This window comes from Pseudopodoces humilis, chromosome 23, assembly GCF_049639895.1.
Source record: "Pseudopodoces humilis isolate 2021_Gansu_Grassland_sample_001 chromosome 23, ASM4963989v1, whole genome shotgun sequence".
In the NCBI taxonomy this organism is placed as follows: Eukaryota; Metazoa; Chordata; class Aves; order Passeriformes; family Paridae; genus Pseudopodoces; species Pseudopodoces humilis.
Genome location: NC_142222.1, coordinates 4,712,554 through 4,726,333, shown reverse-complemented (window position 1 = coordinate 4,726,333; position 13,780 = coordinate 4,712,554). Strand labels below are relative to the sequence as shown.

Below are 13,780 nucleotides of genomic sequence, written 5' to 3'. Positions count from 1 at the left end.
TCAACAAGGGAACTGATTTCATTATTCTAAAAACAAACAGCCAAAGGAAAGTTCAGCCTAGAATGGGCTCCTAGAGCAAAGAAAGGAAAATAGAGAGCGGGCAGTGGGGAATGCTTCATATTCCTAAAAGCCTTTTGTACGTTAACACATGGTGTCTGCTTCTCTCTAGTCACCTATTTATCACTCTCCTCTTTAGAGAAGGAAAAAAGTCCTGGCTGCCTTCCTAAGGCAGAGTTTTGTGGCTGGGGGGAGGGGGAGGGTGCTTTAAGCATGATGCAAACCATTTGGAGTGCACCGAGAGCTCTGCCAACACAAGCTGCACTATTTAAACAAGTGAGGAAATGATCGTATATACAACATGCCAGCGAGCACACACACACCAGAGGAAGTCGAGAGGGGTTTTCATGACACAGAGCTGGATGTCAGCGGCTGAAAGGTCGATATTTTCCCTTAACACCCTTCTCAATGACTTAATCGTGTTCCGTTTGCACAGAAAACTTCCCAAGAATAAAAGTCTGAAGGAATCGAGGGGGGATGTTTGGCCTACTGCTGACCTTGTCCGAGGTCCTCTCCACGTAGCAGGGCTCCTGGGGGGCGACCAGCAGGGGAACGAAGCCCGAGAGCAGCCGATCCTCTTCCAGGCTAAGCAGGGCAAGGTCGTCATCTGGGTCCTTGTACAAGGGCACCTCCGACTGATTCACTGTGGTCAGTATGTTACAGAAGTCAGCCAGCGTCGCCCACACATCTACTGAGACCCTGGGAGAACGAGGAGAGACGTGAGCAATTCAGGGCTGGAATGCGTTGGGAGTTGCCTGCAATGCTGCAGCGAATACCAGAGAGGTGAGGCGAGGCAGGCACCGCTGCTGCCCTGCCCCGCGGGACAGCCCCGGCGCAGCTGCGCTGGCACCGACCCCGGCAGGGACCGTGACCCTCGCCCGCCAGCGCTGACCCCGGACACCGTCCCCACGGATGGGGACAGCTGCCGGGATGTCGCCCTTCCTGCTGCTCTGCCCACCTCTGCCCGCTCCCCCAGCCCCGTGCGGAGCCGGCCGGAGCTCGGCTCCCTCCATGGATGTTTGTTACTCAGTTCTGAAGGACAGAGAGAAGCTGTCGCAGCTGAAGGGGCTCTTGGAGGGCTCCAGCCCAGCCCGGAGCATCCTCTCCTTCATGCAGCTCTTACCTGCTGTGACCACATGCTGCAGCCACACTCTGCAGCACAGAGATTTTCACAGTTAAACCCCAGCCATCAGGGGTTAAAGCCATGCTTTGCTTCTGTCCATGGGTTTCACCTCTCACGAGTGACCTGCAAAGCTGCCTCTGCCATGTCTCACGTTCCCATTGTGGCAGTGGTGTCCAGCGTGTAAACACAGGAGCCCTGGACCGCTTTCCACGCATTCCCATCACACATCCCCATGGGTGAGCACAACCCAGGGAGGGCCCAGCACCCCAGGGAGAGCCAGTGTGGAGAAAGCAGGGAAACAAGCAACAAGTATGGGGGTACTACAGCTGACCAGGCTGCCTCACACCGCACTTCTCCCTCCTGTTTCTACAAACACTCCAACTGGGTTTTTTTTAGGATGTAAACTGGGATTTAAGTAGGAAATAGGGGAAACTGGGGCTGATGTGCTTCTGGTAGGCTGTTCCTCCAGCCCACACCTCTGGAGAAAAGCACAGGGAATCCAGCATCACCAGGGGTGCAGCAGTGACCGGTGCAGCCCAGGGCTGGAGGGAGGCCCCCTGCTCTTTGAACTGCTCCAGGTGGACAGAGTCTGCACTCGGTTATTTACGGGAATCAATGTACCAGGAAAGCACACTGAAATGAAACATCTTGTTTTCAAGAGCGTCCTGGGAGCCAGGCAGAATGAGGAGCCATTAATCAAAGCCCAGCACATAATCAGCACACATGTAACGCAGAGTCACCCACGTCCCTGAGCCAGCCCTAGCCCACATCCTACAGGGGAGAAAAGGAGAAGAGGTCCTTCAAAACCCTCTGGTCACAGACACCAGGAGCTGGGTTCATTCACAAAGCTCCATCGCTTGGCTCAGCCAGGTCTGGCTGTCAGAAATGTTTAAATATGGAAAAAAATAAACAGTTGCAACACGTTTTTCGGAGGGATCTGTCCGAGGCCCTTTGTGATGTAATGGGAAACGCTGCGTTTGTGCTACCAGCTGGAAAATAAACAGAGCTGCGAGGGTTAAAAGGAACTGAACTTTCCACGACCCCTATCTGCAAAAGAAGAAAATAATAAGAGGAATGATCCACTGCCCCACAGCCCTGATAGTTTATCCTCCGGCCCAGGCTGCAGAGACAAGCACCGGATGTGATAGGGCTGCTCTGGGCCACCTCCAAGGCGAGCTCTGCCCATGGGAGATGCACAGGGCTTGGGAGGCTCAGCCTCCCCCAGTGCCCTGCTGGCAACTGGGCTCAGCTGCCTGAGGCTGGTCACATAGCACTGCTGGGGCCCCATGGCCACGAGGGCTCGCTGGGATGAACGAGGTGCAGAGGCATCAGCAGGGAAGGGAACGGGAAAAGTGCCCCAAACTGCCAGGGAATGAGAGCACTGGGGTGTTGGGGATATTTTCAGGGGTCTGGGACAGCCAGGTGCATGGGGCCGTGGTGGAGGAGAGGGGAAAGAAACATTGCAGAGAGCTCACCCACATTCCTAATAACCAGAGCTGCAGGCAGGGGATGCTGATGACAGTGAAGGTGAGAGGGAGGCAGAGGGCAGCGGCAGGATGCTGGGCTGGACTGGGATTCACAGCAGGGCCAAGGTGATGGTGGCAGAGGTATCAGCACAGATAAAGTACAGGGAGCACCTCCCTCCACAGGGCTTGGCATTAAAAGGCAGAAAAATGCCACAGGAACAGTCACTGAGCTGGCACTGCTAATGCTCTTGCAGGCACCCAGCCCAGCAGTTCCCTTTCCTCTCCCCTCCGGCAGCAATGCCAGGCAGGGCACCCCTCACCATTCCTGAGTGTGAGAGCAGCCCCTGTCACCTCATCCCTCACCTACAGCCTGACAGTGCCTTGCCACATCTCCCATTTGCCCTGGATGTGACAGATTCCCACCCTGGGCTCACTTCAGTCAAACCTCAGACTGTGCTGGCTCCCTGGGTAGCCAGCTCTCATTGCACTGCTACCCCAGCAGCACCCTGCAGAGCCTTGGAAAGCCAAGAAAGAAGTAGTGTTGGCATTTTTCCCTGGTTTTCTCCTGTGATGGCAGAGGCAGCACTGCAGAGATCAGCTCTGACCATTTTCTGCCACCCCCTCAGGTGCAGCTCCTCCTCTGCAGCGCATCTCCCATCACTGCCACCACCAACATCATTCACCAGCTGCTGCTGCTGGCAACGCCAGCGCGGACAAACAGCTCACACTGACACCTGGGAACCTCCTGCTGGGACATGCACTTGCTCTGGAAGGTCACAAAACACCTGTGAGCCCTGTCAGCCTCCTTCTCCCCAGTGCCCTTGCCCAGGACCACCTCACGGCCACTCCCAGGCATTTCTGGCTTGTGTCACCCCGCAGTGCCGGAGCCTCTGCGCAGAGCCCAGGCAGCTCCAGGTGCCTGGAAGCTCTGTGCACACACTGTGCCATGGCTTCAACGTCCCTCTGTGGAGGGAGGCCCCGAATTACTGACACTGAGCCCAGGCACGCAGCTCCCAGGTACAGGGACGAGACTCCCAGAGCTTTTAACCGAGGAAGCGAGAAGGGGGTGAGCGCGAGGTCTTTCCTCGGAACGGGGGTTCATTCACTTCCCCACAGACACATTTACATTTGCTTATTCCACTAGGACAGGAAAAAAAAATAAGAGTTAATTTCTTTTTTATTGCCTCAAGATTCCAGGTTTAATGTAGCTGTCAGTGTGAGCGCAGCCCAGCTGCAACGCCGACGGACACGGCCCGGCCAGGCAGCGGCGAGAGCCGCGCAAGTGCGCAGCGAGCTGGACCGCAGCCCTGGGGCCAAGCGCTGCCCCGGCGAGGCTGGGGAGGGCTCCTGGCAGAGATCATGCCTGGATGGGCATCACCACAAGGCAAAAGGCACACGGCAAAGTGTGGGGAGGGCAGAGGATGCCAGGGCGAGGCTGATGCTCGCTGAATCCCCGTGCGGGGCTCTGGCGTGAGCCGCCATCCTCACCGGGGGCGCGGGCTGCCTGGTGATTAATATCAAGCACAATGACCCCATGTTACAAGCCTGCGGGGGCCTGTGGAGGTGGCCATTTCCTGTGTAATACCAGCTTGTTTAAACACTAACATCCAAACTGCACAGCTGCAGCACAAACCCGGAAAGCACGGAGCAGAAGAAGCCCTGCATTGTGTTCCCAGGCGCTGCCGAGCCGCGCTGCCGGGCAGATGGCAAACACCTCGGGGCCAGCCACCGGCACCGCCGGCTCCCGGTGCCCACAGGATGAGGTGCTCTGCATCCTCCTCATGCCCTTCCTCTCTCTTGCACCATGGGAAGCTCAACTAAAAGAGGCTCCTTTGCAAGGAGTAAAAAGGGTTGGCCATGGGAGCTCTTCCTGAAAGGCCAGACCAACCTTGGTCTGGGCTCAGACGCAGCAGGATGAGGAGGTCACAACCCCTCTGCATCAGTGATTTCCCCCACTCTGCCCTGCACATGGTCCCTCTGGCCAGCCAGGCATCCATAAACCCATTCCTCTCCCAGGAACCCACCTTTGGAGCTGGAGGGACGCTCTTTACCCAGGAGAGGTGCAGTCTCCTCCCAGCCAGCCTCTGCTTTGCCACAGCCCCCTTCTCCACAGAGACTTTTGGCTTCTCCTTTGGTCGACTTTATCTCCAATCTCAGCCAGGTTTACACTACTGAGACACCTCTGAACCCTGGCTTTGATGTCTCGATAGGGAAACTCTGGTGGCCAGCATTACTGAGGATGGGATCTGCAAAAGGGATTTTCCATTTAGTCTCCAGCAAACTCCAGCAATACCTTGGCACCCCTGTGCAAGACTCTGTCCATCCCTCCCAGTGGGAGCTGCCATCTCAGTGACACTTCTCTGCAAGAGCAATGTGATGAGAGCAATCTGGCACATCTCTCTGGGAAGGTAAGCTCTAGAATGTGCTCACAGCTTTTGGATTTAATTTAAGACTTGGTTTAAATTAACCATTTTTAAATGCTTGCAGACAGTCTCCACAAACTGAGAGGCCCTTGGCCCCACGTGGAAGGAGCATGGATTCACCAGGGTCAGCTCTGCAGCAGCGTCTGTCTAGCCAGTGGCTTCCCCATCAGTCCTTGTGCTTCATTTAGCAATGGATTAATTGTGGCAAGGAGCAGCTCTGTGCAGCCCTCTTCACCTTCTTCCCAGCCACATGTCCCAAAAAGGGATGGAGTCACTTATACAGCAGCCTCCTTGGACATGCACCTTTTGACCCATCTGCTGCCAACGTTTTTGCCTTAGGAGATCTATCCTGCTCCCTTTTCCCCAGAATCCCTGCTTCTACACCCCAATCTCTGCAGTTCACTGCTGGGGACATTTGGTCTGAAAGATGCTTCTCCAATTGCCTTAAAGAACCACCTGCAGAGAACTCGACACAAGGTCTGCCATGAAACATGAAGACAGAGATTAATTTTAAGATACAAAAGTGACAGCTGCTTGCTGCTAGAAGACCTGGCAACACCTGGTTCAGACACACAATTCCCAAGGCACTGAAGCAGAGATGTCCAAGGTTAAGTTTAGCTCCTATTCTGGAAAGACATGAGGAAATAGTCATGGAAAGCTCACTGAGCACCTCTTCCAAAATAGGAAGGACACCTTTCACCTCTCAAATACACACAGAGAGGTAGTTAGGAAGTCCAACAACTGAAAAGCTGTTCCAGGGCGTCCCCTGAGCTGTGATGACCATGCAGTGTGGCCAGGAGCTGGAGGAGTGCACCAGACCAAGAACTGTGGATTTGGGGAAAGATGGAGCTTCTCGCTTGGGTTGAATTCAAGACTGCTGAGCCCCCAGGTGGGGAGAGGATGCCTGCCAGCAACCAGGGTTCATTCCCAAGCTCCCACCAAGAAAGAGGACCCTGAAGACACAGCCTCCTGAACCTCTCATCCCACTCCATGGAGCCCACTCCCGCATGGCTCACATCCATCTGCTGGCTTTCGGCAGCGCTCACCTCTCACACCTTTCCCTCTGCCTCTGTCCAAGGGGGAAAGCAGCGAGCTGAGGAATTCGGTGTGGGGTTGGTTTTGTTTTTTTTTTTTTTATTGTAAGGACTCAAATCCAGCAGTGTGATAAATGCATCCGAGCTACAATTAGGAAGATATATAGCATCAGAACGCGAAGGTCTGGGCAGCGTGGTGAAACGCGGGCTCTCCAGAGCCCCAGCTATGTTTCCCATTATGTAACCCTGGTCATGGGCAGACAGCCAGACTCCAAATGAAAAAGAGACTCTGGCTTGGCACCGTTTCTATTTTCCTATCCTCATTCGGGGTCAGCGCAGTGTCATACAGCTGCAGAGAAAGCTCCGGGGATTAAACCTGGGAAAGACTCCAAGACCAGGACCCGGGTTCAAGTACCAGCTGAAAGCAATAAACCAACTGCCACAGCTGGGCTGAGTTTAGACGTTCTCAAAGTCCCCCAGCTCTCTCCCATATGAAGAGGGAACGACTGCAAACATGGCAAGACAGGCCTTGGGACACACAGCGCTGGCCCGAAGCTCCAGCCGAGTCCTGCCAATGCCCTGCTGGCCACGAGCCCAGCCCAGCGTTCTGGCCCGGGATGAGCTGCACTTTGATGCGAGCTCTGGGCTCTGAGTGGGCTTCCAGGTGGGTATGAGGCCTGTTTTTTCCAGAAGCTTTAGCATGTTCATGGCATCTCTGCAGGGCACTGCTGGGCTCCAGGGGATGTCTACATCATTTTTCTGTGCCCATGCCATCACAAGAGGCAAGGAGAGTGGTTTAAGGGTATCCAACCAGCTTCTCTGCTGGCAGTGGTGGGATCTCACAGCACATCCCAGCAGCAGGAGCATGTGTGACACGGCACAGGCCCCTCACTCAGCTCTGTAACTTGGCATCTGCACTTGCTCCTCACGTGCTCTCCCTGCTCCTGAGCTCACCCTGCCCATAAACCTTGGCTTACTCCACCACGCCTGCTGCTCTGACCCATGTTTTACTTCTGAACTTCTTTGAAGCTGTTCCTATCTAAACCCCTGGACTCGGTGGCTCTACCTGTTCCTGAAGAGCCTCAGGGCAGCCAGCAGGCTTGTGTCAATAGAGAGCTGAAACACTAACCCAGCACTCTCCTTTTCTTTTCCTATCCCCAGGGCAAATGTCCCAGGTCATGCCCAAGAGCAGAGCTGGTTCCCTGCTGTTCATCACTACCTGCATCTCTGTGGAAGCTCAGCCACTGCTGTCCCAGAGTCCTGGACCACCAACACCCATCCACACAAAAGGTCTGGGCTGGAAGAGCAGCGTGGCTAAGGCAGATTCTCTATGTGAGCAAAAGAGCACCAGGGTGGAGGAGCTGGGAGCCAACATGGGGCAGGATGGGCACAGTGGGACGAGAGGGGCTGCTCAGCTACCCTACATGGAGAGGCCAAGCAAGACAGAGACACTTGTTCCAACTGAACACATCGGCATCTCATAGAGCCGAGCCCCCAGTCTATGCCCACTGCTCCCCCACGAGCCCTGGGATGGGTTGCCACCACCACCACCACCTTCTCCCACCCCAAGGGGCAGGCAGGAGCCCACACCTGCTCCGTCACCCCGGGGGGACACGGCCCTGCGCCCCACAGGAGGGGGAGCAGCTCGTCCCAGGGCAGGCGCCGAGCGCTGGCTGCGTGAACCCGATCAGAAATTCCATCTCGAGGCTGCCCGTGGCCAAGGGCTCGGCGGCTCCCTGCGCAGGGGAAGGGGGGATTGGTGCAGCCAGGCTCACGTGACGGATCCCAGTTTGAGTTCCTGCCCAAAGATGGGCAGCAGTTCACATGAGCAGGCAGCGGTCCCACACCGAGCAGCCGACAAACAGAAAACAGACTCCATCTCCACAAAATGAGGCCCAGAACTTCCTGTGTGAGATTTCCATTTCCTCAGCCAAATGAAAAAGAACTGGAGCAAGAGGCAATAAACCAGGAGAGCAGGACTGGACCTGACGCACGGAGCGGGGACCCATTAATGGTTAAGCCACTTTGCTGGATTACTCTTAATGCGCCTTCCCATCACCCTGGGTTCTGGCTCCTTTGGATTAACAATAAGACGTGATTTCAGGCTCTGGATCCGGAGTACCGGAGGCAGATGGAAAATCCTGCGGGAAAGCAGCTATGGAGCATGCTCAGACGCTGTTTCGCATACTCCATACTTGGCCCCTTCGCTCCATTTTCTGTCCAAAAATATGCAAATTGCCTAGTTCGCATTATGGACTAATGGGCTGAAATCAGCCAGTTTAGAAAATTAACCCTTTTGTGCGTTGCAGGGTAGGGAGAAGCAGTTTTTGAAGCAGAGGGGAGGTGACCTTTGGAGCTCCAGGAACAGGCAAGCTGCTCCAGGCTAGCTCAGCCCAACCAAGGTTGGCCTGACTCAGTCAAAAAAAAGGTAACAAAACACCTATGCTGGAAATGGAGTTCCCTCTGCTCCAGAGGAAGGCATTGCCTGTCCAGCTGGCTGGGCCAGCAGAGCACCTAAAGGAAGGGTATCCCAACAAAACCAGACGTACATCCTAAGCAGAAAATAAAAATCCCCCTCATAAGCCATCTCCTAAGACATGGAAATAAAGGGCAGCCACCCTCCAGCCCCACTCACACATCAATGAAGAAGTCACTGTGTCACCAAGGGTGACAAATTCCCAACCTTCCCTGGGCAGTGGGCCTTGCTTGGGTGCTCAGGTCACAGTGCCACAGCCAGCAGTAAAGCATGAGCAAGGGGGGAAGGGTGGCACGAGGAGCTCAGGGAGGGAGCAGAAACCAGAGGGTGCACATACTGTTTGGGGAGCTCAAGAGACGTTGGAGGAGGATTCCAGGTGTCCGGGTGGCCAAGCATCCAGTCTGACCAGACCTTCACACTGGGGAGCAGCTCCTTCAGGTCCTGGGGCAGGGCAGAGACCTTGATGTCGTCCTCCTCATCCTCCTGTGGCTCCATCTCTTGTGGCTGAACTGCAAATACAAGACGTGAGAGCTGAGGCAGCTCACCACAGCCAGGCTCAGGCAGGGACTGGGAAAGTATGACACAGATCCCAACATCCCAGCCTTGGACACACAAGGGAACAGCCACAACCCACAGCAAGCACAAAGACAGATCTGTTCTCCCTACAGGGACTGGCCCAGAAGGCAAGCCAGGGTGTTTGTGATCCCTTTTATTGAGGGCAGCAGGGTACCACTGCACCAATCACAGAGATAGTATTCCCAGGTCCCAGTTTTGGGAACTTTCCCAGTTGCTGGCAGAAATCACGGCCTCAGTCTATCCCTTTCCTCCAAACACTTCTGTCTGCACGCATCAGGGGCTTTCCTGCAGCGGATCTAGCTATAACCTGGGCAGAGCTTGGGATGCTGGGGGAGAATCCTAAGGTCCCAGGAGAGGGGAAGTGATGTAAAAACCAGCAGGGAATGAAGGCCTGACCCCCACCAGGCTGCCTCGTGGGGTCCTGCATGCATCCTGCTGCTAAAGCCCTTACCTGGCACACATTCCCTCAGCAGGCTGGTGCACCTCCTCACCAGGAGTGCAAACATGGAGAGCCCCAGGGCCGTGGCCTGCTCCTGGATGACGGAGCGGCAATCCTCAGAGATGCACTCTAGGAGACAGAGAGGGTTTGGGTCAGATGTTCCATCCGGTTTCACCTTCACAGCCTCCCTTTCTGCATCCCACGAGTGGCAGGGGTGAGCAATTCCCTTATTTACACCTGCCCCAGAAATAATTGTTCCATGTAGGGAGGAAAAAGGTGGTGAGCAGCAGCTCTGGAATGGGAAGAGGCTGCAGCCACCCTGCCCACACCATGCCCAACCCCATGGTGTGTGCTGAGCCAGCCAGGACCAGGCTGGCACTCAGGGCTCCCAGCACAGAAGCTGCTGCTTGGGGCTGGTGCCTTCCCCTGAGGAGAGGGTATGTTTAAGTGTTAAAAGGGTAATTAGCTGCATGTTTGATCTCTGTCCCTGCTGGAGTTTTAACCTCAGCAGCTGAGGAAGGGGCTCCTCCCATTAGTTTTGCAGTCACACAACAGCTTGTCAAGAGAGCTTAATTGGAACTGTTATTTAAGGAGATGCCACACAACCACAGCTCTTCCAAACAAGCCGGCTCGGAAAGAGAGCAAATCCCCCCGGCACATCTACACCCAGCCAGAAACCACTTCTGAGGCTGCTGAGAGCAGCGGGGAGCTGGCTCGAGGGAACTGCCTGGAGCCAGGCATGGCTTAGGCTGGGGAGGCCAGGAGTGCTGTGGGACATGCCAGCCTGCCCCAGAGCTCCCAGAAGAGGTTTAAGCCTTAAGAGCAGCCTATCTGCCCTCCCAACTCACTCTATTCCCCACTCACATCCTCTCAGGATGTGGGGGAGTGGCTGGCTGGGGTTCCTACCCATCAGCACTGTTTGCTCTGTGCAGGATGCTCCTTGCTGGCTTACTGCAGAATCAGAGCTTCCACCCTGAGAGCAGCTGCCCCAAGCCAGGCAGAGGATTTTTACAAACTCACAGGTACTGACTCTGAATGGGTGAGTGAAGCCCCAGGGCTGAGATAGGGAGGGAGAGCCCCCAGAGTCCCCCAGCTCCCAGGCACCTCTGCTGGAGACATCAGCAGCAGCTGCACGTCAGCACGGAGGTGTTGGGAGCTGAACTGCCCAGATGTGGCAGAGCAGGGATTTTGAGCAAACAGCAAGAGGATTAGAGCAAGACACCGAGACCATGTTTAAGCTGGGGCTAGCAAAACACCTGAGGTGCACAGAATAAGCTGGGGTTTTAAAGACAGATCATTTCAGAGGAGTGGGGTGGAAGGTTAAAAACATCCAAAAAAAGACAAGACTGCATCAAGAAAATGCAGGAAAAATAAGGAGGAACATCTGAAGGCTGGATTGACACATTTCTTATTGCTATCAATGAGTTCAGCAGCCAGTGTGGAGGGTAACCCAGGGTGACACCAAAGGCACTTGGTGGCTGAATGAGGGTGCTTTGCTCGCAGAGCCAGAGCTGAGCCGGTGCTGCAGAGCAATGGTAGGAAGTGCTGTACTGCAGGGGCTGTCAGCTTTTGGAGGAAACATAAAACTAAAGATGTGACCACTCTGGGACAGTAAATCTCTTTCATGAAGCCTTTCCCACAATTAAGAGTGTTAGTCCCAGTGCTCTGGCCACAGTCCAGTCCAAGAAATTACAGTTGTCTTCCCCGTGCTCCCTCCTCCTGCACTCGGGTGAGATGCTGCACTGTCTTCACTTCTTGTTTTAAATGGACACACAACAAGACCACGGTGGTCCAGCTGCCACACCTGAGTCTGGCAACTCCCCCAGGTGGTGAAAATCTCTGGGCATTTCAGCATGGATCCCCACACTTTGAGTGGGCAGCCCCTGGGACCGCAGGCACTGCGCTCAGACCAGACCCACAGTGACCCCCAAACTGAGCTGGTGCAAAAGCTACATCCTGACCCCCTCCAAAACAGACAAAGCTTAAAAGTGTTTGTGATAGTGAAGGTGATGAGTATCCCGTATTTCAGGGTGCATTTCAGAGACTGGCTTCAGAAGCTGGACCAGTGCTCTGTGGTGGCTGTGGCCAGGCTTGGTCTCAGCCCTTCCCACAGCCACCAGTAGCTGCAGACTACAAGTTCCCCACAACATTTACCAAAATACAGTAAAAGTTTCCTGCACTTGAGCTGTGGCAGGGCCAGCTGTCCATCAAACATCTTTTGCTGCTGCAAACACAAACCATGTGCCCACCAGCTCATAAAGCCACGGTGCTCCGATGCACCCCAACAATGCTCAGCCCTGAGCAAAAGCTGCCCACTGTGCAAATAACAGCATTAGGACACCCACACTTAAGGGCTGCTGTCACACAGTTCCAGCTCAGCTACCATGGGTGTTGTCAGCTCATCATTAAACTCATAAAATGCATAAAACTCCCCCGGTCCTGAAAGTTCATTCACCGGATGAGCTCATCAGCCTCATTCCCAGGAGGCTCCTCTAGCAGAGAAAGACAAACATCCAGGTGGGTGCTTGTCCAAGACCCCTCAACATGCACCAACAAAGCCTCTTAGGAGCTGAATTGTAGGACAAAAGAGGGAAAGCACCATAAATCAGAAGAAACTTTCTCTTTGTGCCTTTTCACCACTTTCCTTGGGAGGCTGGGAGCTTTGGCTTGCCCCGAGCAGGGAGCTAGAAGCCAGTGGCCCGGGCTAACAGAGGCTGTGGTGACAAACCCCAGGCTACCCCTGCCACAGGAGACAGACGAGGTGAGGCTACAGTCAAAGGGAAAAGCACTTGGGGTGTTCAAACAGAAACTTGCAAAATGTTTTGAGTGATGGGCAATAAGGAAACCAACTCTCTGCACCCACTCAGTGTCTGAGCCTAGCCTGGCACTAAGAGGAAAACACTTTGTAGAAAATATGCTGAAATGAGGGTTGGAGCAACAAATCTGCTCTGGAGCCCACAGGGCATCATTACTTCTGAGCTGAGCAATGGTCTGTGCTGCTGGTAATGCACAGTAAGACACAAACTTATTGGAAAAGAGATGTTTTTGGAGGACGGGGTGACACTTAGGTCACTTCTGTCCCCACAGTTGCACAGCACTAGGAAAAATGGTAATACCAGCTGCCACAGACCAACAAGAGCAGACAGAGAGATCCTGACTGTCCAAGTCAGTGCAAACTCTGTAATTCCCAGATCTGCTTGCCCAGATCCACAGTGGGTGCAGGAGAAGCAGAACGAGTGCCAGGTCCAGCGGCAACCCTGCATCCTACCCCTGCAGGCTGTCACCAAAAGCTCAGTGACAGAGGCTTCAAGTGGCATCAATGGCATCCCAACAGCTAAAGCTGCCACAAATCCACTCCACTTCCTCCCCTGAAACCCCAAATGGGGCTGTAATCAGATAACCCTCCTAATTCGCACCCAGCCACGCTGTGCAGCTGGGGCACACCATGGAGGTGTCAGGCAACTGTGGAAAGAAATCACAAACAAAGGAAGGGGCCACGAGGTTACAAGCTCTGAGATAGTTGGAGCTGTGGCTCCTCTGTGCCACCAGCAGCCACAGCAGTGACACTCCACAGGAAATCATCCAACACCACCAACCACAACGCATTTCTCCTCCACCTTTCTCCCCTGGTATCCCAGCAAACGTCCCTGTTAATGCCAGCCCTGGATAAACAGCTCCTGTCACGTCACGTCTCAGCTGTCACCTGTGCAGCCACCCTGTGAACACCATCATGCAGCTCAGTGGGCTCACAAATGTCACCTCTCAGCTGTGCCACTACCTTCAGAGGGGCTGCGTGGGTGCAGGGGTGGGTGGGCAAAGCTGGCACTGCTGCCTCAATAACTGCTTGTTAAACCACAACCTAAGGTCAGAGCTCCTGCACTCGCAGCCAAGACTGACTCAGGGTAAATTCACACCCTTGTCTGTGTTGCTGTACCAACACACAGCCTCTGGAGCCACGCTGCAGCCACGGCAGGGAGCTGAGGGGGCCTAAAAAGCCTCAGCTGAGGAGCTTCCTTAGGCTGGAGCTGTTTCTTGACCATTTGTAGCCCCACATCAACATCAGCCAAACTCCGGTCCGTGGAATGCTGCATGGGGCTAGAAAGGAGCAGGCAGAGCATTTTAAAGCACAAGTGTCACCAAACACTTTGAAATGACTGATTTGCACTACTCCACACTTCACAGCTGG

At 54.6% G+C, this 13,780-nt stretch overlaps 1 protein-coding gene across 3 annotated transcripts in view; it reads right to left on the bottom strand.

The window, feature by feature from the left end:
* The window catches only part of SMG6 (SMG6 nonsense mediated mRNA decay factor), a 107,538-nt gene that overhangs the window by 44,397 nt on the left and 49,361 nt on the right, over positions 1-13,780 (bottom strand). For all 3 annotated transcript variants that reach the window (XM_014254933.2, XM_014254935.2, XM_005525788.3), the window contains exons 11-13: positions 9,607-9,723; positions 8,917-9,088; positions 555-756 (exon numbers count right to left, since the gene is read on the bottom strand). In XM_014254933.2, coding sequence (XP_014110408.1) covers positions 555-756; positions 8,917-9,088; positions 9,607-9,723 — 491 coding nt within the window. The remainder of the gene's footprint in view (positions 1-554; positions 757-8,916; positions 9,089-9,606; positions 9,724-13,780) is intronic.